The sequence below is a fragment of the Solea senegalensis genome, linkage group LG14 (genome assembly GCF_019176455.1).
Source record: "Solea senegalensis isolate Sse05_10M linkage group LG14, IFAPA_SoseM_1, whole genome shotgun sequence".
Lineage (NCBI taxonomy): Eukaryota > Metazoa > Chordata > Actinopteri > Pleuronectiformes > Soleidae > Solea > Solea senegalensis.
Window position 1 is genome coordinate 3,425,508 of NC_058034.1, and position 27,937 is coordinate 3,453,444.

Below are 27,937 nucleotides of genomic sequence, written 5' to 3' on the forward strand. Positions count from 1 at the left end.
GCGTGTTCAAGGTGGTTCAGATATCAGCGCTCTTCGCGCAACAGGACGCACAAGGATTATCCGGAGGAGGAACATATCAGACAGACACACTCTCTTCTCTCTTCTCCTGCGGTATCTGTGTGATTCAGCACTGTTCAAAGGCACCGTCTCTCTAACCGGGATAAGCTGGAAAAGAGATGAAAACGTGGCGAGTCCAGATTCTGTACTTTCTGGTGTTGAACGCAGCTGTGCAGTATGTGACGTCCCTGGAAAATGAGCTGTCCGATTCTATTTTTGGTGAGTTGCCAGTGAGTTGACCTCATCCACTCTTTTTTTTTTCCACAGGTGTAGAGTAGTTTGTTGTAGAGCAGTGATATCTGTGCAGACACTGAAGAAATGTCTTATATGAAAGGAACTCCCGTCACTTTTACGCTCAGTGCTTTTGTGTGCACAGGGTGTATTTGTGCAGATTAACCTCTGATAATAGGGTTATAAAGGCATTTACAACACACCATATTTCTCACGTGTCTATGACTAAATCCTGTCTTTGTGCTTTATGGCAAACACAAATCTTCCACTGGGCTCTAATGTGAGACAAATATGTGTTTTACTTAACAGTGGACATACATTAAGCAGAAAGCATAAATGCCATTTATGATCTAAACCACTTCAACGCGTGTTAAGTCTTGTAAATATCTGTGATTTTTTTTCCACATCCACCCCCACTCTGAAATCTCAGCACAACCCCCCAGCTGAGTAGAGTCAGCTGACTGAGTTAGGACCCCTGAAACTTCAGCAGATTATAGTCAGTGAGTTGGCAGGAACAAAGAAAAAAAAAATCTTGGTGGTTTCTATGGAGCTCGGTCCAACCAACTGAACCTCCATAACCCCCAAGAACTGATCTGGTCTAAGGTGGAAGCTAATTTATTGAGGGCCCCTGAGGGGCCGAGTCTTATTAGAAACTGTCACTCAGTTAGTTAGTCATGCGTCTCCAACGTCTTAGCTTTAACATTAGAGTTACACATCAACAAAAACGCCAGCCTCACACGGGAAGAGCTACAGTATGTCGATGAATGTTTAACAGAAAACTATTTCCAATAAACCACAACTTTCTTCTTTCAGACGACTTCCTCGATCCCTTGAAAGACTTGTTTCACCACAAAGATGACAGCAATGAAACGGTTGCCAAATTCTCCTTACGCAAACCTTCTCATCCCGATGATGACCTGTGCTATATCATTCCTGGAAAACCTGAATCCCTGGCAGCCTGCACCTTCAACAGCACTTCCAAAACCTTCCTAGTAATCCACGGATGGACGGTGAGCAGAGAAGCCTGTCATGACCTGCCCTGGTCTTTAAAACCCTTCAGGGCTTAGTTCACTTAATGCTTTGTCTGTTTTGAAAGACTAAACACCTGGTACTGGTAGTGTTTCTTTACTCAGCCAAATTCTGGTGACCCGTGTCATGTAAATACATGCTGTAGTCAATAGTGAAGAATGGTCTTGATGAAGACAGTGTGGACGTCGCGTTGATTCTACCTGAATTGTAAGTATTGTTTCATGTGTCATCTCAACAGCTGAGTGGTATGTTTGAAAGCTGGATGACAGAGCTGGTGGAAGCGCTGTATGACCGAGAACAGACGGCTAACGTAATCGTGGTGGACTGGCTCGCCTCGGCACAGAACCACTATGTGTTTGCTGCTCAGAAGACCAAAGCCGTGGGGCAGGAGATCGCTCGCTTCATCGACTGGCTCGAGGTCAGTGGGAGCAAACTTTCACGCCTGTCTTTAGCACAATATTCTGAGGAGTACGCCGGCTTTTGACCATCTCTGTTTTCCAAGGTAGACTTTGTAGTAAAAGTGTGGACAGCGTCTGACGTCTCAAAGTCTGCAGTTTTAATTTTATAAACATAAAACCTATTTGGTCAATTTTTTTACGTCAGCAACAGGTCGGAGATTGAAAGTGAACGTGTGTCTGCTTATCACGTGATGAGAGGAGACAATGAAGTGACAATAATGGACTGTGCAGACATTATGTTAAACATTAACGACAACACGAGAAAGAGAGAGACTGAAACTCAGTCACTTACCTGTCCAGGAGAACATTTGCCACGCTGTCATTTTTGAGTGTATCTCCAATATATACTCTTGATTTTCTTCTCCTCTGGTTGAGTTGTTTCTAAGAGCGATAGAAAGGCTTTTCTAGGTTTAGTAACATTAGCTCACTGTGTATTCTTTTGGGAGCTGGTAAATGAAAATTGAAACTGTGAATTAACATGTTTTCTATACATTTCTTGGTCTCTTTTATGACATAATTCATTTCTTACATAATGTACCATTTAAATCATCTTTTTCATTGTGTTGTTTTGAAAGGAAACCACCAATATGCCTCTCGAGAACATCCACCTGATTGGCTACAGCCTGGGCGCTCACGTCGCAGGATTTGCTGGCAACCATGCGACCAATAAAGTGGGAAGAATAACTGGTGAGCAGAACATATATACGTATGACATATCAGCTGTGCGTCTTGTGATTTCCCTCAGTCAACGATAAAAACTCTCTGTCTGCAGGTCTGGACCCAGCTGGTCCAGACTTTGAGGGGGAGCACGCCCACAAACGCCTCTCCCCAGACGACGCTTACTTTGTGGACGTCCTCCACACTTTCACTCGGGGTTCGCTGGGTCTCAGCATTGGTATCCAGCAGCCTGTTGGTCATGTGGACATTTACCCCAATGGAGGCAGCTTTCAGCCAGGCTGCAACCTCAGGGGGGCTCTGGAGAAGATTGCCAACTTTGGGTTATTTGGTAAGAATTAAGAATTCAACTGTAAAATGTAGCTGAGAATCAACTGGCTGCAGACAGAATTAAGTTTGTGGTGACAAACCAGGACAGTTTTAAAACATGAGTGTGTTGAATTATCCTCAGCATGTCTTCTTTAGTAATTTCAATTTCTTCTTAGTAATTATACCTGTAGATTGACCAGTGTAACCTGCCTTAAAACAAAGCTTTGTCTGTTATAAACAGGTTACAAAACACAATTATGTGCATATTAGTTTACAGACATATGGAGAGAGTGCACAGTCCAGCAGCGACACTGCAGCTGCTTGTTATTAATCTGTCTCAGCAGTGAACATTGTTGCTGTCAGTTGCACAATAACCACATTCACACCCAGCTGAAAATAAACAGATTATATATTATATATTATATATTATATTTAATTCCTTTGTGTCCTATTAGATGCAAGTGTTTAAGTATCATTCCCTCTTCCTTCCCCTCTCAGCAATCACTGATGCGGTCAAGTGCGAACATGAGCGCTCTGTCCACCTGTTTATCGACTCTCTGCTGAACAAGGAGGAAGCTGCCAAGGCCTACAGATGCGGCAGCAACGACATGTTCAACCGCGGCATGTGTCTCGGCTGCCGCAAAAGCCGCTGCAACACGGTGGGCTATGACATCAGCAAGGTCCGCAAGGCACGCAACGTTCAGATGTACACCAAAACACGGGCGTCCATGCCATTCAGAGGTCAGTGGAAGTGTTGTACAGTATGTACTGTCACAAACCAACTACGTGTCAACCAGTAGAATCTGACCCTGTATTTTGAAGCCCCAGGATTTGCTATTTGACCAGTTGAGGTTTTTACAACCGCAAATTCACCGACGTCACCTGCAACCAGGCTTCTGTTGATAATATCAGCTGTCCATCACACTGGTGTCTACTTATAAATGCCATGCCTCATCATCTACTTTCATCTAATGGGAACAAAACAACGTTCTATTGGAATAGACCCCGAACTAGCGATTTAAACCATTAATTCCTCAGTAAAATGTATGAAAAACTCTATTAAGAGAATTGTTGTTGAAATGTGTTTAATAAAAAATAAAATACTTAAGGAACATTAGGAAAATCACAGGTGTAAATCATCAAATTAACGATGGGCGAGTTCTACTTAGCGTTCCTCATTTTCTGGGTCACACTGCCCTGATTTACAGGAACAGAGCCATCGTTAATGTGATCAGTAACACCTGTGCGTTTCCTGCTATAGCATGAGCTAAAAGAATTGAAAGAGCTAACTGCTACGGTAGCTGGTGTGCGTGTTTAAAGCTTCGAAAATGTTCTGTCGCTCTGCAGTTTACCACTATCAGCTGAAGATCCATTTCTCCAGTAAGGTGACCCGCTCAGAGATGGAGCCGTCGCTCACGGTGTCGCTGTACGGAACAAAAGCAGAGGCTGAAAACCTGGAGCTCAAACTGTGAGTGGGTTATTCCGAAGCCCTTATGAAACAAAGTTGCCGCACTGTGACTTGTATTTTGCAAGTTATGAGTCTAGAGTTGCACAGCAGCTTAGGATAATAATACACAACCATAAACAGTTATAAAATAACCAACTGTGGTTTTATCAAGGTTCAATAAAACCCCGTCAGCACTCATGTGTCCATCTATGTGTGTCCGGCAGGAAGGAGAAAATATCAACAAACAAGACACATTCATTCCTGTTGGTGACAGAGAAGGACATTGGTGAGCTGTTGATGTTGAAGTTTAAATGGGAGGAGACGAACGGCTGGTCGACCTCCAGCATGTTGAAGATGGTTTCCTCCTGGTGGTCTGGTGACTCGGACAGCGCCAACATGGAGGTTCACAAAATCCGTATTCGAGCTGGCGAGACCCAGAAAAAGTAAGTGCACTATAAAAGGACCAATTCTTGTAAAGAACTCTGGTTGTTCGCATGGTAATGTGATAAAAACCCATTCTTTTTTTATATATATATATATATTCTGGTAGAAGAAGCAGCAATTGAATTAAAAATATGAGTCCTCTTTCTTATAGATCAACTGTGTTTTATGAACTCCCCCTTTCAGGATGGTGTTCTGTGTAAGAGACCCTGATGCTCAGAGCTTAACCCAGGAGGTCACATTTGTGAAATGTAAAGATTTATGGAGGACAAACCAAAAAAGGTGAGTTAACAGGCTTTGCCCACATCCCCCTACTTCATTTACCATGACTGTAAATGCTGGTAAATAACAGTAAACCTTGTGTTTGTTTGTCTGTAGAGTTATTCTAAAAGACCACTGATGTGAAAGAAAGAAAAATCCCCCTGCTTCGTTTCAGCACTTATTAAATGATTTCTACACCTGTAACTTATATTATTTCTCACATTATATAAAGACTGCCTGGCTTTGTACGTACTGTGTAAAAATAATTACTGTGTAATATGTTCTAGCGTCATAGTTATAGTCATAGTACATACAAATGTTGTGTTTGGTTGGAGCTGGATATGATTCAAAAGTTTTCTGTGAGTGTTCAGAGTCTTCCATAATAAGAAGACTATATACTACTGTACATATATTTACGGTTCAGGAGGTAAAAATGTCCTATTGTGTAAAATACTTCAAGTTAAACATTTTTTTATGTATAACAAACACTGTGAAGATGCAGCTAAATACCCCACAGATTTTTGCCAAATAATGTAAAAGTTGTTATTTCTTAGAGTCTTTTATGCAATAGGGTTCAATGTATTTACCTTTATTACTAAGTGAGCATTCACCACTGCGGCTCCCAGCACTACATGTGACTGTGGGACCTGTATCAGTGTGCCTTACTGTAAACAGTCGCTAGAAGTGAGTTATTTCAAATTGAAATTGTCTTAACTTAGTGCTTTGTTGCTGTTTATATTTTCAGTTATTCTACAACTACTTTTTGACTCTGAACCTTAGAAACGTGTTTGCATTCACAGCACATTTTGTTTTTATTGCTGCATCGCTGCAAGGTGACGTTACTCTGAAGCTGTTACCTGAAAGAAAGTGCCTAATACCATGTGTCTAAACTGAGGTGCTCAGTGAGATGTCGAAGGTATGGTTTATCTCATGCCTCTTTTAATCCCAGCCTGTTCACTGCACCTTTATTCCACCCTTATCTTTGTGTGTAAAAGGTACAAAATGGGGGCTCTACTTTTATTTGCTTTATATTTCGGTTCTGTGTAAACAAGCGTGTAAATAAGGTGGATTATTGTGGAGTTTTCTTCACTGCAGTCTTGGTAGAAAAGGGGGCTTCTCTATTGTGACTTTGTTGTGCTGTCTTTGTGTCTTTATGTCCTGTGTGCTTGAGACGACTCCAGTATTGGCTCTTATCCATTCAAACGTTAAATGTCCTATAAGCAATATCTAAACCTCAGCTCTTAGAGATCGGTACTGTAATCATTGTGAGCTCATTTCCACTTGCTTTAAAAAAGAGGAAATGCTTCATTATTGCACTGAAGAGGAGACGACATTGCTAAACCCAGTTACTTGTACAGTGAAATGTATGTAAATACAATAATAATGACGATGGTTTGTTTTTTTTAGTACACAACACTGTTAGATTAATGTTTTACCTTCATCATCTTTATCTGTAAAATATGCATTTATATAAACTTTAGTACATATTTGTAAATATTGACTGTGCTGTATAAAGTCTTTAATAAACCAAAACTGCTCTCTGAACCTGGCATTTTATTAGAAATACCTCTCACCACATTTTGCAAACATTCCATTTTAATGATTCAACAGTTTAAAATCTCACATCTGTTTTTGATTCATATAAATTGCAGGGAAGTGAATTTTAGCTCTGTCACGGCGTCATGTCCTTGCAGGTGTGAAGCCACTGCATGTAAACTGTGTCAAGGTGACCAGAGAAATGTGTGATGAATGTGCCTTTTTACCTTAAAATCACTAGTGTTTACATTCTTTGCAACATGATGTCTGGAAACACATAGTACACATGTAAATATACGGCAAAGCACTGATGAACAGAGTGACTTCATACTCCATCTGTAACATTTGAGTAAAGTTTCTTTGTATAAATGCATGTAATTACCAGTGCTAGGGTTAACAACAAAGGAGCTAGTCTGATGACTTCTGTCTGATGAATCATGGGAAGTCAGTTTTGCATTTTGCACCTGTAAGTAAAAGTAAAAATCCATATCTGCCTTTATCTCAGTGTTCTGCTAACTGTAGGTATCTTTTCATCATTTAGTCCATGTATGTTTCTCTTCTTACCCCACCTGCTTGGTCCTCCTTGCGTGTGGCACTACCACAAATACTTGTTGAGATAATAAATGTGCAAATTGTTGCTCTATTACGTTAAACATGAATGTATTTTACCCCTGTTCAAACATTAAAGACCATGACCAAAAAGGCCAAAAGACCCTGTACCTTCCTGTGAGAACACTTAAGGTTATACTGTAGTATCACTAGGATAGAAAAGTGGCTGAAACTCAACTTCAAAGAAAGCTGAAACGATGCAACGTCAGAAAAAAGGGACAGTCTCACCAGTCTTTGTCAGCTGCAGGCAACATTTTTAAACAGGATTCTCCTGTGTGGCTTTGACAATTCTCCGTCTCTGATAAATTATTCTCAATGCACTGAGATAGTTGTATTCTCAGGGAAACAGAGATCAAAGGTCAGAGGTTACTCAAGGTCCCTGGTGTTAAGGGTCTGACCGCAGAGGCAGACAGTGCAGCCCATCACTCCAGACAGAGTCAGGATGGCCAGCAGGATGGCCCACCAATGAGCCTGTACACACGCACACACACAGAAATAAAAACAATTGCATAATTGTTAAGTGAAACAACTTAAATGTCATCGCTTTAGACACTGAGCAAAGTCTCAGTTTCACTAGTTTAGTGTTGTTGTAATGATAACATGCTCAGTGCTGGTGATATTTTATAACTAACTTACCAACTAGTAATCTTCTACTTCCTTTGTTTGATAAATCAAATAACAACTTAGTCTTGCATCCTGTGTTCCAGGCATTAGTTGTGATAGTTTGATTCAAGGTGCATTTCATTATTGTTTAATATACTAATTTGACTGCAGAAAACATGGCATGAACTAAAGTCAGCAGTTCCCTTTAGTTCCCTGCACTTGAGTAATAACATCTTCATCATGATATTCTCCATCACCTTCATCCACTCTCCCACGTCTTCAAAGTTGTCCAAATGGAGAAAGGAGTTTTTCAGTCTTGCGATGGGGCCATCGGCATCCAGGAGGCGACATACGTGGAATTTATCGCAGTAACCTTGGTTTCCAAAGCAGGGCGCACCACCGACCAATGGCAACGTTTTCTTCAGAAAGTGGCGAGAAAGCACGGAGGACGTGGTGCTGGCACATGTCTCAGGCTTATCTGCCATGAATGGAGAAAAAAAACAAACCAAATGAGAGCATAAGAGACGAACAATTGAAGGGATAGTTCAAGTTTTCGGAAGTTTTAAATTAAACACAGACTTCACTCAATAAAGCCTGGGATCAGGACACTCTCACTGACAGATAAAACAGATTGTCAACTTATGGCTGAACTAATAAAATTTATGCCTGATTAAAGGTCCAGTGTGTAAGATTTGGGAGGGTGGATTTGTATAAATTGAACATACTACCCAGAACTATGTTTGTATAAGTGTATATATGCTTTAAAGTAAAAAATATGTTGGTTTTCACATATATGTAGAATATGTTTGTCCGTGTCATTTCACACAGGAGTTGTTCATTCATATGTTCAAATCTGTTCAAATCCTTTGTCCAGATTGACCTCACTGACAAAAAAAAAAGTTAGCAAAGGCGACAACAGTTAAAGACCAGCAGCTCCTGTGTCCCTGTGATTTTATTAGACGTTTGTTATGAGGCTAAAGTCTGCTTTAGTATCTGTCTCTGTGCTAACAGCCATATTTCAGTGAGCGGGCTGTTTGAGTGTCAGTGTTGATAATGCGTCAATGCATCATACAGCAAAACTGAACTATCCCTTTAACAACTGACCCATTGACACTGATTCTTATATTAAAGTGTAGTAAGGTGAAAACCAGTGTATGTGTGTATCTTGTAATGTTATTTGTTGTTGTCTGCCTCTCTCTGGTCAAACACCAGCTACTGCATTACAAATTTTGCCATTGGCTATTTAAGTCCATGATGAAATCTGGTGGTCCTCAATCCTGGTCCTGGGGACACGCTGCCCTCCATGTTTTAGATGTTTCCCTGCTCCAACACCCCTGATTCAATAGTCAGCTCATCAACAAGCTCTGCAAAAGCCTGCTAACGAGCCATTCATTTGAATCAGGTGTGTTGGATCTCTTTCATTACAATCAGTGTGAGGCTTGTTGTCCCAGTCTCCTCCCCCTTTAAAAAAAGATTAAAAATCAGACAGCTACAACACAACAATTAGATCACTCCCCCTCCCTCTGTCACTCATTTTTAAAATGAAGGCACTGGGTTGAGTTAGCTGTAGAGGAGGGGGCTTTATTTACTCTTTTAAGAGTTTAGTCACATGTCTTGCTCAATGTTATTAGCTCATCTGATGTTCCATGTACTGGTCCATCACGGCAGGGAAAACAATAATTTACAAGAGTAACCTCAGTGCAGATTGACACAGGCCGATGTTTTGGGCCTTTAAGTGTAAACACATTCCTCAGTAGTGGAGCACACATGGCTCCGTGGTTACCAGGCTGCTGGCAGCACATGTGGCATTTCTCCCTCATAGAGTCTCCTGGACAGTCGCATTGCTGCAGGTGGTGCTTCACGCACACAGACTCTGCACACTCCTGCGGAGACAACCACACACACACACAGATATTATATATATATGTGGATAATCTTAAGTTATGATCTTGAACTGATTTTCATTCCATATATAAAAACAATATGACCTGAAGTAAAACGACATATACACATATAGACATATACAAAAGAATATACACTGTTTGCATTGAATGATGAAGTGTAAATATGAAGTGTAAGAAGTTGGAGAGCAACTAAACATCAAATGATCTTTACTTATGTTGTTGTGCTCTGACAGTGACTCTTGTTGGGAACATGTGCAGCAGGAATAACATCACAATCATTGGCCTTCTGGATTCTATTAAAGGTCCCAGATCCATAAACACTTTTTTTTCCAAGCTTCTCATTGAACTATTTGGGGAGCAAACTTTGTCCTTGCCTTCTGAGCTTTGACAAAGTCTTTTTTTTCATTTAGAGCTTTCTGAACACCGATGTAAATTGCACAGCTATAAAGTGCTTGATGTACAATAAAACAATAACGCTACTGCTTCAGGTTCCCAGGTGGCAAAGTGCCAATCATATAATATAATATTCCCTGGTGTCTCTTAATTACAAACTTTTTTACAGGCGTGTTTTGTTTTCTTTACACTAGGTTTTCAGTTCCCTGTTTCCTGTTTTATTTTGAATTTTTTCCTTCCTGTGTACCTTGTCCAGTTTTGCTTCCTTTCCTGTCTTCCCTGATTGTCTGTCCCGTCCTAATGTGTTTCACCTGTGTCCTGTTTGTCACACACCTGCACCTGATTGTGCCTGAGTCCCCAGTGTATTTAATCTTTGTGTTTGGGTTCGTTCACTTTGGTTTCTTTGGGTTGTCTGTTCAGATCATGTCTCAGTCTCAGTGTGTTTGTGGTGTTGTCCCTTATTTGCTCCAGTTAATGTTAAATGTTTTGCCTTTTTTAATCTTGCCTTAAAGAAGAATACTTTTTGTAAATGTTTACATATACAGGAAGGCCCAATGTTGTACTGGGTTGCCATTGTGTGACCCACTGAGACAGATACGCTTTAAAAATGTTATATTTCACTAAATCTGTTCAACACATGTGACTCGCATAAATGCAATCTCTCTGTTTGTTTGTACAAATTGCTTATTTTCCCACAAGTTTGAGAATCTGGACAATCAAACACATGGCATTAGGAAACAGGGAAACTCTGCTTCACAGATGTGGTTTTATTTATTTATTTTATCTTCACATGACAATAATAAAATAAAGGTGGAGTCTGATGTGAAAATGGGATTTTGGCTTATTTGCCTGTTGAACTATTAACGGTACATTCATTTTTTTGGACTTTAGCAAAGAAAACAATGTGGATATGCACCTCTGAGAGTAATGTCATGTGATGAAGCAACGTTTCACTGCTGTAATAAATCACTTGTCTCTCCAGCCTCAAGGACAGTTTATCTATATTTAACAGACATTGATTTAACGTTAATGTTGTCACACATGTTGTTTGTTGGTACCATGATCAGGTGGATTTCTCTACAAATCAGCTGGATCATGACAGATATTAGGCTTTAGGATTTCACATTATGTATAGAATAATATAATTTGCAAACACATTATCCTACTACATTCACATGATAAAATGTGTTTAAAACTTAAAACAGTGGTTCTCAAATGGAGGTCCATTACCCACTGCCAGGGGGCCATGAAAGGTTTCCAGATTAATTATTTTAAAACATCGCATTACTTTAAAAGTATACACAAAGAGGATCCTGGAATATTTTTTAAATGTTGTAGGGGGACCTTGACTGGGAAAAGAATGTGAGAACCTCCATTTTGAAGCATTTTAAGAACACTATTAGAAACCCGGGTACAGTTTGCTGAAACCTGAAACTCAGTGAGAAACACTAGCTGCACCTCATTGTCAGATTGGTTTGTGATCTGATGTTACCATGGTCAAAAATAAACTGCAAAACTCAAAGTATTGTTGGAAATTACCTCTTCACTTTTCCCCCCTCACTGATGGAGTTAAACATGTTGAGTCCCACTGTTGTGAGCTAAATGTAGTGGCCTCACCCCATTCAAGCAGACACGCGTGCCCTCGCTGCAGACGGTCAGGTTTTCCTTGGCCACTGGTTCAGGGCAGAGCGGGGAAAGGCCTGAACACACACTCTCTCTCAAACAGTCCGTCTCCTCATCACAGGTCTGATCGGCCGACTTAAAGCCACAGTCCTGACCACAGCACAGGCCCTGACTCGGACTGACGGATGAATGTAAAAAGACATACACACAGTCAGGTTGATAGATACAGTTCACAAAGAGGCCACATGCGCTGGAATAACAGGAACTGTTGAAATGGAATAATGGCCCCATTCAGACCTGCTAATAACATCCGTCCTCAGTGAGCTGATCATATGCAGACCACCTCACATAGGACTGATCAGATTTGGGGTCCCCTCACTTTCTTCAAATACACACTGACGTCATGAGTCTGGATGTACAAATGTGTCCTCTGTGGGCATGTTTGTGTGTGTTTGTGCATGAGTGACAGAGAAAGAGAGAAAGACATGAGGAACTCGAGTGAATCAAGTTGAAATAAGAATGAAATAAGTAAAAAAATAACAATATGATGATGATCGGTGTAAATGTTGTGGCAGTAGCAGCAAATAAATATACAAAAGTGCTGATTAGTGTAACCCCCCCCGAAAATAAATTGCATTCTTTCAAAAGAATGCAATTCTCCTATATTGGACATAGGAGAAGTCTTTTATGATTTTAAATGTGCTCTGTTGAAACATTTCTTGTGCTAACTTGTCCAGGTCTTACTCTCCAGGGACGTCATTCCTGAATCCTGGTTAAATAAATACAAACATGGATTGTGCACAGTACCTGCAGTCTTTGCCAGGCTTGAGGTGACACTGAACTCCGACAGGTTCTATAGCACTGTAGCAGCAGCGGTCTGTGTCGTCGTGTCCGACATCACATTCTTCATCTCCCTCCACAATGTGGTTTCCACAGATGGGCTGATCACTGACTGCAACCCCCCACAAAAAAAAGATCAAGCATGCAGATAAATACACACATAAACAGGCATATTTATATGCACACATAACGTGGAAGTCAAGACAAATTATAAGTATTTACAGTGACCAGGGACGAACAGTGTAAACATTTGGCCCCAATGTGCACATGCGGGTGCCCTTTGCATCCTCACCCACAAAGCAGTCGTCCTTCTTTAGCCTGAGGGTCTTGCTGATGTGTTTGATGCTGCAGTGGGAGAATTTGTCGTTGTTTTCACGCACCCCATCTGTAGCCTGAGGGAACATCAGGTACTTGCCTTTACCACCAGCGGAACCAAGATTCCCGCAGTTAGAGCCCTCGTCGTGCTGAAACGCACAAAATATCAGAAATCAACAGTCAGTGTTTTCTCTGAGTGAACGTTAAAGTAAAGCATTTGTGTTCAGAGCATTCAGCTGCAGACAGAGACACAAAAACACACATCGTTACAAACAGATGTTAAGGGTAGGAAAAAAAGCGCCATTGTCATTTCCTTGAGTAATGTTTCTTTGTGGTGTAATGTCAGTCAATATGTAAAATATTATTTATTCAGAATTTAAGATCATAATAGAGCTAATTCATACTAGAGTACTGATTATTTTGACTATCTTTATTAACAAGTGAATTTAGAAGCAATTGGTTAATTCACTGTTTTAAAAGATGACAAATATTTAGTTCCATTCATTTCAATGTGAGGATTTTCTGTTTTTATTTTTACATCCCCATCCCAGGTTTTTGGACTTTAAGTTATTACATATGATTCTGGAAAATTAACATTTAAACACAATCTTAAAGAGTGTCAGTGCCCCACCTGGTTAAACACCTGTAAGAGAATTAAATGCTGTATAAAACTACAAATGTGTGTTCATTAAAAAAGTCCAAATATTGCACACTGAGTGGAAGGAAGCCGCTGTGACTCTGTGTATCACCATATCAATGAAAACTAAATGTTATGACAGAAAGCAGCAGAACAAAAAGAACCATTTTTCTTTTCATCTGAGCAGAAAGCTGATATACAGTTTACAGTTCAAAAAGCAGTTATGTAAATCTATAGGTGGAAAGGGGAAGTGGGCCAAAGGTCAAAGCATCTCTTTCTTCCCAGAATGAATTCCACATCAGAGCCCACTCCTCTCTCTCTCTGTGCTCCACCATGTCAGCCACAAATCTCAGGTGAAGCATGTTTTCTAATCTCCTCATGTTCTTCTTCTTCCACATTTTGTCCAGCCTGGAAACAATGAGACATGCCTGACACAGGAGCTTGGATACTTGGCTTTAGCGGGACAACTTACTGCAGTTTAACCTATAAAAAGCCTGCGTGGACTGAACATAGCAGAACTAATCTGCTCAGGAACAGTGGGCTCCTCAGTCTGTGCAAGTGTGAATAACTCAGGGACAGAGTGGAACGAGCTGCTGGCATTTCAGGCAGCGGGAGAAAGGTTGCAGATGTTTGCAGCTGTCACTCATTTGAGAGGTGCACACATTTGTGTGAATGCATGAATAGTTTGTTGATAAGGCCGGACTGGAGGAGGCTTTGAGACTTTGCATGCAAAAATGAGCCAGAGGAAACAAGCATGGAGAGAGGGAGAAATCAGAGGTCCTCCTCTTTCTTTATTTACGATTAGCCAGTGAGAGCGATCCAAGGATCCACGTGGAACAAACAAAGTCATTAACAACTGAGTCTTCTAACGGCCACATGCAACTCATTCACATGTAGAGTGTGTTTACCACATTTGTGAGAACATGATATGAGCAGTAAATCTGAAGTTGAGTCACAGAAATTCATCATGTTCAATTATCATTTATGACATGGCTCATATAATGTGATATATTGTCATCTAATTATGAAACATGTAGAACTACTGTGTCTGAATTCCTGGCAAAATACTACACTCTGAGCTCAACACTAAGTACAAATACAGCAATGCTGTTATTATCTCTTTCTCTTTTTTATTGAGGTTTTGCTTTCATGTTGATCTGCGATGTCCAATCACAGCACCATCTGTTTTTTACAGTTATGAGGTCATTGTAAGTCTAAAACTAATATGCTTGGCGAAATAAAGGCATTCAAGACATTTCCTCTTCCTCACGGCCAAAGGGAGTGACTATATGGAGAATTTGGAGCTGATTATCTTTCAAGAAGTTTTTAAAGAGTAATACACTTTGATGAGCTACTGCTAATACTCAACAAATAAAAATCCACCACTGAACCAATTTGGATCATTGGTTTTGAACAGTTAACCCCTCTTGTGCACAGTGCACAGACAAACGATAAGAATATAGAACACAATATGTGGTCATAATCTAATGATTCCATCATGGCTGCTGTTATGTTGTTCCAGAGTTATTCACACATTAAAACTGAGTTTCTGAAAGAATAAAATGTGTACTTTTACATTATCGTAACCTTTTTTTAGGGGCTACATTGTGTACAGTGTTGCACTTGAGGATGAAGAGGGTGATGTATTGAGACGGCAACTGACCGGAGCTCCCAGGCTGTGGCCGAGTTCGTGAGCAAAGGTGAGCTGGACAAGACGAGGAGGCAGGACCTGTCCATAATTCTGAACCGTGACCAGACCAGTGTTCAGGGTGGACATCCGGCCGTTACGGAGTGTGGTGTATTTTGAACATATTCCTCCCCAGTTACCTGAAGAAAATAATAAATATAAAAAGTTAAGTGAACAATGCATAGAATGAATTGCCACAAGTTGTGCAAGCTGTATATTATTGATTATAGTTTATTTAAAGGGCTGGTTCTACATTTATTTTGACTCCCAATATGATACAAAACACTGTGTTATAAATGACTCTTTCTTTGTATGAGGGTCATTTCAAGTGTGGTCAGTGACATTAAGCTGCTCCACAGAATGATGAGGAAACTCCAGCTGTAAATGCTCTCTGCTTATTTCCTAAGATATCATCTGTTTGTTTGACATAAGAAAAATGTTCTGTATGTGTGGACTGTTTACTCTGAATAGTGCTGGATAAAATGATCAGACACATTATCACAACAAAGTATAAATTATGCTGATTATGTTAAAAATTAGGTTCATAAAAGCAAAACATTATGTCTTGTATCTCAAAATATGTCTGCACTGTGCATCAATATCATATTGATATATAGTGAACCTTTGTTATACTGATAATGAAGACAATTACATCCCATATATGATTACTGAATTACTGCCCAGCCCTGTACTGTACATTAATTAATAAATCAGTCCTCTATTTATTACTTTTAACTCCTAATATTATTTTGAATAGGCAAATAAGCCATTTCCAAGAGATTTGTTTAATAAAAGGATGGAAGTAATTCTGTATTCAGTATGTGGCAACCTTAAAACAATTTCACTTACATAAATCTGTATTGACACAGTGTAAACCATATAGATACAGTATGGTTGCATAACCAACAGTGTGCTACTGTAGATTCCTACAATTAACTGTGGTGTTATTGACCTGTGTGGCCACAGGGTCGAGGAGGTGCAGACAGACAGAAGCTGCTGAGATCCTTAAGTTTCATCATCAGCATGCACATGGCAGCATTTTGGGCCCCAATAGTTTAGTTTGCTTTTGCGTTTACATAATGTCACTGATAACTGTTCCCATTATTACAAACAGCTGGCAACATTCACATGGATGGCCAGGCAGGGATACGCCATCTTTACGTAACACCACATCTACATCACCACCGTCTTTTTTTGAGTGGGGGGAAGGCTTTGAGGCTGGTGAGGAGCACGTCTGTTACATAGATTCAGCGCCGTTTCAGATAAATCTGAGTTCACTCTGTGTCACTGAGAACGGTGGGAACCAGCCGCGGCATCTGCTTCTCTCACTGGCATGTTTTTGTTACACAGTAGGAATTAGTGTGACGTCCAGGAACTATGACGAACAGCCAGGGGTCGAAAAAAACAGCAAACAAAAAGTCCCCTATCTGTGGTGTTGCAGAAACAGTGAGGATAGTGTGAGGATCAGGTAAAGGCGGCCGGGAGTAACAACACAGTAACATGCGACTGTGTCATCCCTCTGTTTTTGATTTCACTTGATGGCTTTGTGCAAGAAATGGGGAAAAAGAATTTTGAAGCACGAGAGGAAAATGAGACAAACTGTCTTCACAATTAAGGCTGGTCCCTGTGAAAAGCCAAAAGAGTGTGGTTTATTTTCTATGAACAGCCAAGCAAGACTCCCCCTTCTGGATGCATTTCTGAAGCATTCCCCGCTTTTGACCTAAAATGGCCCCCTGATGGGATTTTCAAGGAGCTGAGGTTCCTAGAAAGAGCATTTCTTTGGAGGCTGTGTTGTGTTTTTTGGCAGCGGTGCAGCAGAGGGGGCGTTATTTGCTCCCAAATGCTGGTGTTAATACACTGGAGCATTTCCAGAATGTCTAGCGACAGCACCTCCTCTCCCAACCTGATGATCTACACTTTGTTTTATTGAGCAGTTTAGCATTAACCTCAAAGTTTTATTTGCTACTAAAGCTTTAATGTTTTGTCCCTTGGCTGTAATTCAATCTTGATTAAGGTTTAAAGGTCCAACATGCAACATTCTACGTGATAAGAAAACAGAAAATAAATATGTGGTAGAGTATTGATGTCTTTTTTGTGTTTTTATTGAGCTTCTGTTTTGGTGGTTGGTCCAACAGTTGCATGTGCACACCACCACAAACTCTAGACACTAAATATAATATATATTGAAATGACCTCCAAGTTTACTCCAAGAATGATAAAGGCCCTGAGTTCATGACAAGAACGACGTGTATCTCCTGATTACAAGTTCTTGAGTTCCACTGAGTGCAGTAATACAAAGTAATTCAAAGTGTACAGCTGAAGGCTACGCTCTAAATGTACTTATATTTATAAATGACTTAGGGCTAGCTCTTCTCCACCTGGACCTGTAAGTTACTGGTAACGAGTAGCTTTTGTTTTGGTCTGACATACGCGCTGCGCTCAACCACAACGACTGCTGGCAATCAAGTATTACAAGTTGGGCCTGTAATATAAATCTGGGCACACAAAACAAATATATATCTTTATAGTAGTTGTGCTACTAGCCCGTGTTGTGGTCTGACTACAAAACAAACATATAACTGTTGACAGAACATTTTTGTCCCGATGGAAAGTCAATGAAAGTCAATGACCCACAACCATCCGGTTACCAGTCCTTCTATTGAAAAACAAGCCGCAATCACCAAAAAAAACGAGGTTGGTGAAATATGGGGATAACTTGTTGTTGTCCTCAAGGTCTCCTTGGAAAACACAGGGACACTTCATCAATTCCAGTTATAGTCTAAGCCCACCTCCCAACAACACAAAACATATTGTGTGGAAAATTACCATCTGTTTTTCAATTAGTCTCCATAGTGAAAAAGCTCCAACCCCTGACCCCAACCCTGCACTGACGTATGAACACACAACTTGGCGATCGAGGTTAAAGGAGGAATCTGATTGATGGGGGTTGTGGGCGACTACATACACACAATTCACCGTGCTGAGGCTTCAGAAGCATCAGGGTGTTTGAGTTTATGGTGCCATGATGTTTAAAAGACTTCTTCTATGACTCTCTGATAAGCTGGTAGAGGAGAATGACTGAGACACTGAGGTTGACCATGACCATGTCGAGAGGGCAAACATTATCCAAGTTTACACTGAGGAAACTCATAACAATGTCACTGCCACTATGTAGCCACTGTGTGTGTCTCTGTGTGTGTGTGTGTGTGTGTGTGTTCCTCACATGAGCTGTTTCTATGGTGATCATGCTGTGGAATGCAGTCACCAATCCTCAGTAAGACGTCTTAGTGCAGGGTGTATGCATGCATGCATGTGTATGTGTGTGAGTGTGTGTGTGTGAGTCAAAGGTTCACTTCTCCCTAATCACATGTCATTGTGGTGGTCTGCTCTCACGCCCCTCAGTTCAGCCAATCAAGAGCCACGCATGAGACAATGTCACAGAAACAAGCGAGAGAAGCACCTCCCACCACAACAGTTTCCACATAATGTGTCCAACAATAATACTACACACACACACACACACACACAGACAGTGCCTGTAAGCACACAAGGCTAACATTAGAAGAAAATCATATTGTTTTACATAAGTTACAGCATATTAAACTAAATTGAATATTGCAGTATTTGATCTGAAAAGTAAATGCAAGTTGACAATAAGAAAGACTTAGTTTTGGATCTGGAATGGGATCTACAGATCAGTGTTTGCCAAACCTTTTAATACGAGGACCCACTTTTTCTGTTTGCTGCCATCTCTGTACATACATACGAGGTAAAAAGTATGTGTAAATAAATTGTGCAAATTCATATTTGAAGGCCAGCGAGCCACAAAATGAGACGCACACTTAAATGATTACTTAAACACAGCAACTTACCGACCTTGCCCTCCCAGGCGAGTCCCAGCACTCCACTGTAGTCTCTGTTAGTCAGCAGATAGGACAGACAGAAGTTGCCCCAGTTATTCTCAGAGTACAAACTCAAGAGTTTCTCAGGCCCGATGTACAGAGGAGAGAGCGGATCCTTAGTATCTTCTTCACTTATTACCTACAGAGAGAAATTGAGAATGTGTTTAGTTTTGTAGCTGAGCGTTTGGTCCTGGTTTGATTCTCACCAATAGACATCGACATGAGACCCAATGGACTAACCTAATTATCTCAGTACATGTGATTACATGGAGTTAGGAGTTAACTGCATCTGAAAATTCAAAGATTGCGAACAGTTGTGTTGGACATAGAAAGATCTTACGGTTAGGGATTTGACTTTGAAGTTGATGAGCCTGATTCCATTAAAGTCCACCTTGTCGAAAATATCATTCACAGCTTGCATATACGAGGCGACCTGAGGATGACACCAGCGTATGTGAGAAAACATGCCGACATATTGTTAATAACATCTACTGTTTCTCTGCAGGGGATGTGTTTGGTGACATGAAACTCACAAAATAGAAATTCATCATGTCATATTTTTGAGAAAGTACTTGACCCGATGTACATACATATGAGGTAAAAACATATAACAGGATCATATCAGGTAAACCTTAGAGACAGTTTATCCACAGGGTATTTATATACGGGGGTCCGGTCAAGCACGTGAAAACCAGTCACATGCACAGGTTTTAGTCTCTATAGCTGGAGTTGAACATAGAGGGGAACTCATCTATTTACACCGCTGCAACAAAGGTCTGGCACTGAACCAGGGACAACAACAACAAGCGTGAGTGTTTATGTTGGAAAGAATCTGAGGAAGGTTGGAGGAGGTGATGAGAGGACAGACAGCAGGAGCGAAGCTGGAGAGAATAACAGTGAAGGTCAAACTTACTTTTTGACTGACCTTGATCTGTTTCTTTGCCACAATCAAACATCCTTAATCTTATCATTTCATTGCAAACATGGAATGCAGTAGCACATACTGGTTTTTGGTTTCAATTAAGGTAAAGTTAAATGGTAATTATACAGTATTAAAGTTGACCGCTAACCAAAATTACAAAAAGTTTTGTTCAGACAAAGAAACTTCAGCACAGACAGACGCCTTTATCACTATTACGTTGCTTATTGCATGGCAGGCAGCTCTCAACACAGCGGGCCCTAATCTACGTCTGCGGCTGAGTGACAAGCATGCACAACACAAGTATATGGTTTCAGACTGACCAAGATGTGATTTTCCTGCATGACGATACTCAACTGTGTGCCCATGGGCATGTTGGTCAATAACAGGTGCCTGGTTGGCACTTTGGTATCTTGGGACACTGGAAACCTAGTCAACAAAGTCAACTATACAAGTTTTTCACTGCATATTATCGAGATTGTAAGATGTGCTTGTATTTGCACTTTTCTCAGGGGGAGGCGTTTCCTCTGCAAAGACGTCTTTGCTCTTACTTTAATTGTTCATTTTGCATTTAACCTCCCATCAATATGTCTACCATCGAACATCCACCTAACATTTTTATGTTTGCTGTTTCTTTCTGGAGCAGTTGGATGCAACAGAGAGAGTCCAGCTCTGTGCCAGGCCTTTACATCTGGCAGATTTAGCCAAATGTCTGCACATGTGTGCAAGAAGAAGAAGAGGGTTCTCAACCTCTACTCCCCCACTGTGAGTAATGCCATGACAGCTGTGTGAATCTGAGCAGGGCCATATTAAGAATCCCAGCAGCAACAGCTTAGTCCTTCTTACTATATACAAAAATGAGTGTTGGACATTTTGGGAAACACAGTGCAAAACAACCTTTTATTAAACGCCAATCTACTTCAAACATGTGTTGCAGGATGGACTCTATTTGAGGAACCACTATGTTTCACTGCCAAACATTTTCACTTGTTTTATCAAATAAATCGGATGTACTTTGATTTAAACACCCTATAAAGTTCAAATGATTTATTCGGTGTCCTGGTTCCCCATGTTCAGACATGGGTTTGTAAATAAATAATATGTTGCTCAACCATCAGCCAAGAAAATCCTGTTGTGTTCTGAGGCTCCTGCTGGATTTTCCATGACACTACACATGCTCCAGTTTACACATATTCTTCTTTCTTATGGTTTTGTTGTGTCCTGAAACTAAAAGCAAATTTGTGATTTAAGTGTGTGTCATAATATGACATTTGAAGACAAAAGATTTGAATGAATCACCTGAGCCACAACAGCTTCCACTGACTTGAACTTCTTGTAGTAGAGATGGTCAACATGGAGGTGAAGCAGGCAGCTGGTCTTTGACTCATCAACTGTTCTCCTGGACCGGCTCGCTGGAGCCTCCTGTGGGTGAAAACTGAACTGACATAAATAGGAATGACAGAGTCTAGCCTATTAGCGGAGAGATTTATGATAAAGCCAGCTTCTATGTCCCCAGGATGTCCAAAAATATCTTATATTATATCAATATATTAAAGAATAATTTGCCCTTCCTTTGCTGGTGGGAAATCATCAAGCACATCGGGTCTGCATGAGAGTATTCTGTGTGACAGCAGGCAGTAACTGGAACATAGCTCGGACATTCCACTGACAACAACATCTGTTCAGACCATTTCATGTTTGAACAGTGGAAATGATCTCCACCAACAGGCATGTTTCCCAAAATGAACCCATACAATTGTCCAGATAGCCACCGTTGACAATGGACATCGGAACCACCACCTAATTGGTCAAAAGTGAACAACAATACAGATATGGCAGATGTTTATTCCATCATACGCGGTTTTATAATTTCTTCACAACACACGCAAACACTTTGTTTCGAAAAAGTCTCCACGCTGTCGTCTCACACATAATTCTTTGATTTTTCATTGCTGTTGGTGACTCAACCAACTAAAGTAAAAGTGGCTGGTTGACTAACTGGCCTTATAAATAGGGTCACTCATCACAGATGAATCAGACTCAATCTGTTTCCTGGTTTGTAGTGATTTGACTGTAAAGGGAACTGAAGGGTAGATATTTTTAAAGAAAGGGAAATATAAAAAGAAAGTTGGGCAGAGTGAGCATTAGTGTGTTTGTGTGTGTTTCTTACGTCACTGGGTCTGAGGCTCTGAGCAAGGACCCTTAGATGCTCTGCACCGCAGAATCCATTGGAGTTTGATCCCATGGGTGGCAGGACTGCACAAAAACAAACAGTCCGAATATATAGTACATATACACAATCTGAATATTCAAACACGCGCAAAGATGCAAAGTGAACCACAACACATTCAAATCAATTCCGTCATGAGTAAGTTTGTGCCTGGATATGCGCGAGGTCTGTTGGGGTCCACGTGACATACATTTTGTCATCCACCCATTGTCTGTGGGTGGATGACTGTGTTGCATGAGTCTGGAGTCAGAGACATGAGGCCACTTTTGATAAGACGCTGTGATACAGTAGGTGCTGTGAGAGATTTCGACTTTGCTGGAACAAAATCCTTGTCCTGTGATTTGCAACACCTCTGGGATGACCGAGGTTGATGCAACAGTGCTGAGATTGCAGTCATGATTGGCAGTGCATTTGCATAAACTGGCTCATTGTGTTGCAGTGGAAATTGGAGAATTCATTGCACAAGAGTGTATGAGGTTTATGGTGAGGAGCTGTGGGAAATCTAGAAATAGGGAGTGAAAATATCTTTCTTTTAATCAACCCCCATCAAGGTAAAAATAATCATAACAGTAGGTTTAGATGGGGTCATGCACAAGTTCTTTGTTTATAGCTACGACTAATGGAAAACCAACTAGTGGCTTTAGTTTCCGCACTATGACGTCAAATGACATAATTAATCAGTTTCATGTGTTATTTGCAGCAAAGAGCAAGTGACAGAATCAGGCAATGTTTTGCCACTATACCCATAATAACCTCTGTGTGTGTGTGTGTGCACCACCAAGGAGAGAAGGAGAAGACAACATGTGATAGGATCACACCATTCAGCAAAAGTGTTCCAGCCAATCACAAACCTGCAATTCAATCTATACATGGCATGAGCGCGGAGTGGACTGTGTGGGGGTGGATGGAGGCCTAAATACCGGGCGTCAACCCACTGACAGAATTATTTCCAGACCTTTCTGCTTGCCCGTGTTCACTCTCCTCTCTCAGAGTTTGGAACATGAATATTTCCAAGTCAGTACTTCTAAAACGTTTTTTCATTCTTTTGCCAAGTAAGGAGAGTGTGTGTAAGTGATCCAGATATCTCCCTGACAGTACAAACAGCTGTACGATCAGTGCAAAACCAGCCAAAAGAGAATAAAAAGATTTTCCCAAATGAAAATTAGTGTCACATTTCACTCCAGACTCACATTCATGCAGCTGTTGAGAGTAATGTAGGAAATGCATGCCAGTGCTTCAAATCTTCCTGATGCACCACAGCAACATAAATCAAGAAAATGACCACATATATATAAAACTTGATTCAATTATATATATAATAATATATAATATTATTATATATTATATTATTATATAATATAATATATATATATATATGTATATATATATATACATATATATATAAAATAATAATAGTTACAATATAATATACAACTTGCATTTGTGGTTTCTATAATAGGATGGCCCCACTGGTTTGTTCCAGTGCAAAATAATGCCCAAATTGTATAAAATATATCTGTAAATCATAGAATTTCCCTTCTGTACAAAATAATGTGTGCACACGTACAAGTAAGAAATGCACTGAAGTTACTCTGATGGATCCACCCATCATCAACACAATTTACATGCTTGGTATTGGATAGAGATAGATATGGTCTATCATCACAAGTTAAACTGCATAGTGTGATCGTAAGAAACAAAGCAAAAAATATGGATGCCAAAATCTTAAAAGAATGTAAAATAGACTAGAGCAATACGTGTAACAAATGCATTGTCGTAGTGCGAAACAAAGATGAAACCCTCCATCTAATGTTTTATAGAGATGTGCCAAGAGAATGCTGAAGGAAGTTGTAAAAGTAATTACTCATTGGTTCTCTCACTGATGTCGTCCACAGCACGACAAGGAAGCAATTCATCGTTTTTAATTAATTAAAAATCGGATTAATCGGATTGAGTCTGGTGAAGTATGATTTATGCTCGGGAAATGTGAGCTTAATGGTCAACCTTTTATAGATGTGTGACACTTCCCAAGGGAAGGTCACATGAACTCAGACACACACACAGGTTTGTGCAGCTATTGATGTCCATTTGGACCTTATCCCTAACCTTAACCGACCCACAGTTCAAATCTTTTCCTGGTTTTGGTCTGGTCCTAACAAGGTCAGTGTTATACCAGAAAAGCTCCTAAAGAGGTAACAAATACAAAATAATACTTTTCCTGCCAGCCAAATTATCAAATTTCTATCTGCAAACTTGCACAAGAACGTCCGGACACAATATCCCTGACATTTTCTGTCAGGGAGTCTGCTTTTTGGCATATGCACAAATCTCTGATTTTAAAGTTTAACAGGCTGATAATGTTTGTGGTCTGTACAGTATTTACATCATGTTTAATGAAAAAATGTGGGTATTGTACGGTACAAATGTATTTGTTGTTTTGGTTCACAGATCTAATTGACATCCTTCATCCCAGTGGAACATAAGGTGCCTCATTTAAGGAAGCCCCCACAGGAAGTGGAAATACAGACAGGATTAGAAGCATTATGTCAGCTGTTCATGTACTAATTTACCACATTGTATGAAAGCATTGATTGTTTATTGAATAATCATCTGCCAGATCTTTCACAGTTTCCTGCAGATACGCTGGCCTGTGAATGAAGGAACAGGATGTTGCTCGTTGCAAGTTTATGTGACGTAAAAACAAAACAAAATTACCCACTTCTAAAAAGGGTTAAGGGAATGGCAGGGGGTTTAGGGAGGAAGGGAGGAGGGCAGCCACAGTGTCTGAGGAGATGCAAGGACAAACATGGGGCTGTTGTTGGGATTTCTTGGTACAATCTGGACCAAGTTTCCAAGAAAAGACCTTCTTGGAAATATTATTATAATACTATCGCAAATGTGCCTGAACAGCCGAGAAGACAATAGACACAAGCGCACACAATGACAGACGTGCGTACAAACTGACATAATATGAAGCCATATTTACATATTTAAATACATATTTAAACTATGCAAGACACTTGAGCTTACATCTTCTTCCTCCTCTTTCCTGTTTCATCTTCATAACTCCCTGTGTATTTTACTGTAGACCCATTTCTCCTCCTCCTCCTCCTCCTCCCTTCGTAGAAAAGTCACACCATCTCTAGTTAATCTTTTCTTTGGCCAAGGCCCATGGCGGGTCGCAGCAACCCCCCTTAAGCTCTATACAGGCCCTTCAGTGAAACCATAACTGCACTCTTACTACAAGTTAAGGGTGAGGCTAGTACATTGACCCCATGTAACCTTCATTTGAGCTAAAGCTGCAGCTGTAGATACTGTAAGGATACTGTGTGAGAGAGAACAGTGATGATTACTAACGGGGGGCAGATGCACTCTGCTGTAGTTTGTCTTTCTTTCATCCGGAGAACTGTGAATCAAACTGTTGAGGGAGTTCTTCTTCAGCTTTCTTTTTGTGCTCTTGCAATCATCAAAAAATGGCCAGGAAAATCAGCTTTCTGCGAGGCTCATACTGCAGTGATTTAGAGTTTTCCTTTCTTTCTTTTCTTAAATCCGCAAGGCAGTTTGAAGTTACAACAGAGCTTGAAAATGTCAACTTTTTCCTGCAGTGGGAAAAACAAGGGTAGTCATCTTACCCATGTGATCCTCGTGGTAGATTATAGAGTGGTGGTCTGTGTGGTTGCTGGTGTATCTGTGAACTGGCTCTATGTGATAAGTCCCGTCATCAGTGTGGATGGTTCCCTCAAACTGACCCTGTAACACAGAGCCATGGCACGCTGAACCATGTTCGCCTGCAAGACCAGGTCAAGAGAGATAACAAGTCAGAGAGGGAGAGCGAAGGGAAATAAGCAGAAGGTGCGACAGACAATGTATAGATAAGGTCCTGAGAGAAATGTAAAGGTTAGAGAGGTCTGAGATACAAGAGTAACAAAGCAACAAACTGGCAGGTCATTAGGGTTTGTTCTGTTCCTCAGTTTTATCCAGATGAATATTAATTTCTGTTGTCTAACTCCAGTATGATCATTAAGATTTCCCTTTGAATCTAATTACATCTTATTGAAGGTTATCTCTTTCCAGTTTCACCCACCCTCTAGTGTTCCTGAATATATGTGGGAAAGGTCAGCCGACAATGAACCATTCTCACTCGCCACCATGAAATCTTGGGAAAAGGCTTCTGCGTTTCGTTTCAAACGGAGGCGAAAGGTTCTTAGAGGAAACAAGCACACAAAGAGCTGTGGTCAGAGCTTTGTACTGTTGTGACAGGTTCATGAACAATTAAACAAATGTAAAGGTGATTCGAAAGTTACTTGTGAAAAGCAGTAAAGTCCAGCTGGAGTGTATGTTCCTCAGGTTGTGTGGTTCTCCTGGCTCTCAAGTGCATCTTGTGGAGATGGCCCCTGTCATATGACAAGCCCTCGTGATGCTTTATGTACGGACTGATGTCACTCACAGCGTCTGCTCAAAATAAACAGAACACAGAAACAGAAAAGAAATTAAAATTTCAAATATGGTTTTCATTTCATGGTGGCCAAGCAGCCATATGATAATAGATGCCTTCACTTCACATCTAATGGCAGAGGTCTCAAACTTGCGGGCCACGGGCCACATGCAGCCCGGAAATCTTAATGATCATTTACTCAAAAAAGCTATTCTCATGTCTTCATAAATTTGAGCTTTCAAAATGTACATATAGTTAAAGGAATCACCTCTACACACTTTCACATTTTTGCACAATCTGAGTTCATATTTCCAGTGAAGAAAAAGTGTTATATCTGTAATACTGTATATGATTCATTGAACATGTCCCATTCTTTGTGCTGCAGGGTTAAGCCACCACCATGCATTGTGTGCACAAACCATATTTGAAATGTAAGAAATTTCCTACACAGTATAGGGTGTCACATTTCAGACAAAAATTAAAACGCTGTCTCCATCATTTCTGATTATTTTATTAAGTAATACAGAGATGTACATAGAAGGAGCAAAACTGGACAGAACTCATTGAAAGTGCTGACAGGTCAAAAAAAAGAAGCATGCCCTCTCCTGTTCAAGGTGTTTACACTGACTCCCTGTTGCCCCTCCTAGGTAAATCACACATTCTTAAACCCTTAATAAACAGATGTACCCCATTTTTTTCACATGTCGGTGAGTTAAGCCCCATGAGCCATGAGAACGCCTGCTGCAGCACTAATGAGAAAACATATTCAGACATGTCCAAGGAGAGAGGAGGACAGTCCACCCCTGTATTAGAGAATTACATATATCACACACACACACACAAATACAGAACCACAAATAACCCACACGTAGTGTGAGGAAAGAGCACACAAACATTACCTGTAATTAGTTCACGGCAGTCGACCAACAACAACAGCAGCCAGTGGAGTTGAACACCCATGATGTCCTCATCCGTGTTTTGTTCCCCTTCACCCGTCACAGTTTTCACTTTCTTCTTCTTTCTCCACTTCGGCCTCTCTTTTTCATACCTTTTCTCTTTACCTCACCCTTCAGCCTTGTACCTGCAGTCAAACACTGGTATGTGACTAATTTGGAAGTTCAAGCCAGAACTCGGCACGGGGATGTGAGCACTAACACTATGAAGAGGCATATTCAGACTTGTTTGTGTGCCACTTATGAGTAACTTGTACTTTTTAAGGAGGTGAGATAGATAGATAGATAGATAGATAGATAGATAGATAGATAGATAGATAGATAGATAGATAGATAGATAGATCATAAATGTCCAATCTGACTGACATATTATTAGGCCATTATCTCTTTGTGCAAAGGTTGTCTAAATAGAAATTCCATTTAAATGTCATTGATAACAAATG

General features: G+C 40.4%; 2 protein-coding genes across 3 annotated transcripts; one reads left to right on the forward strand and one right to left on the reverse strand.

Annotated features, from left to right (window-relative positions):
* On the forward strand, positions 1-6,453 carry LOC122780908 (lipoprotein lipase). Its single transcript, XM_044044324.1, has 10 exons — positions 1-276; positions 1,102-1,298; positions 1,556-1,735; positions 2,351-2,462; positions 2,548-2,781; positions 3,258-3,500; positions 4,107-4,227; positions 4,431-4,649; positions 4,834-4,929; positions 5,026-6,453. The coding sequence occupies exons 1-10, from the start codon at positions 177-179 to the stop codon at positions 5,045-5,047; spliced, it is 1,524 nt and encodes a 507-aa protein (XP_043900259.1). The 5' UTR covers positions 1-176; the 3' UTR covers positions 5,048-6,453.
* Positions 6,446-27,655, reverse strand: si:ch1073-396h14.1 (disintegrin and metalloproteinase domain-containing protein 10). 2 transcript variants are annotated; one of them, XM_044044321.1, is made up of 15 exons: positions 27,441-27,652; positions 26,411-26,558; positions 26,191-26,309; positions 25,739-25,894; positions 22,047-22,132; positions 21,176-21,298; positions 19,298-19,390; positions 18,928-19,096; positions 15,032-15,195; positions 12,709-12,880; positions 12,384-12,528; positions 11,571-11,754; positions 9,440-9,539; positions 7,914-8,134; positions 6,446-7,524 (listed from the first exon to the last, which is right to left on the reverse strand). In XM_044044321.1, the coding sequence occupies exons 1-15, from the start codon at positions 27,499-27,501 to the stop codon at positions 7,420-7,422; spliced, it is 2,046 nt and encodes a 681-aa protein (XP_043900256.1). In that variant the 5' UTR covers positions 27,502-27,652; the 3' UTR covers positions 6,446-7,419. The 2 variants fall into 2 exon arrangements, with proteins under 2 accessions (XP_043900256.1, XP_043900257.1); XM_044044322.1 differs by lacking the exons at positions 6,446-7,524; positions 7,914-8,134 and adding an exon at positions 9,025-9,116 and having other exon boundaries at positions 27,441-27,655.
* Between the last annotated feature and the right edge of the window lie 282 nt (positions 27,656-27,937).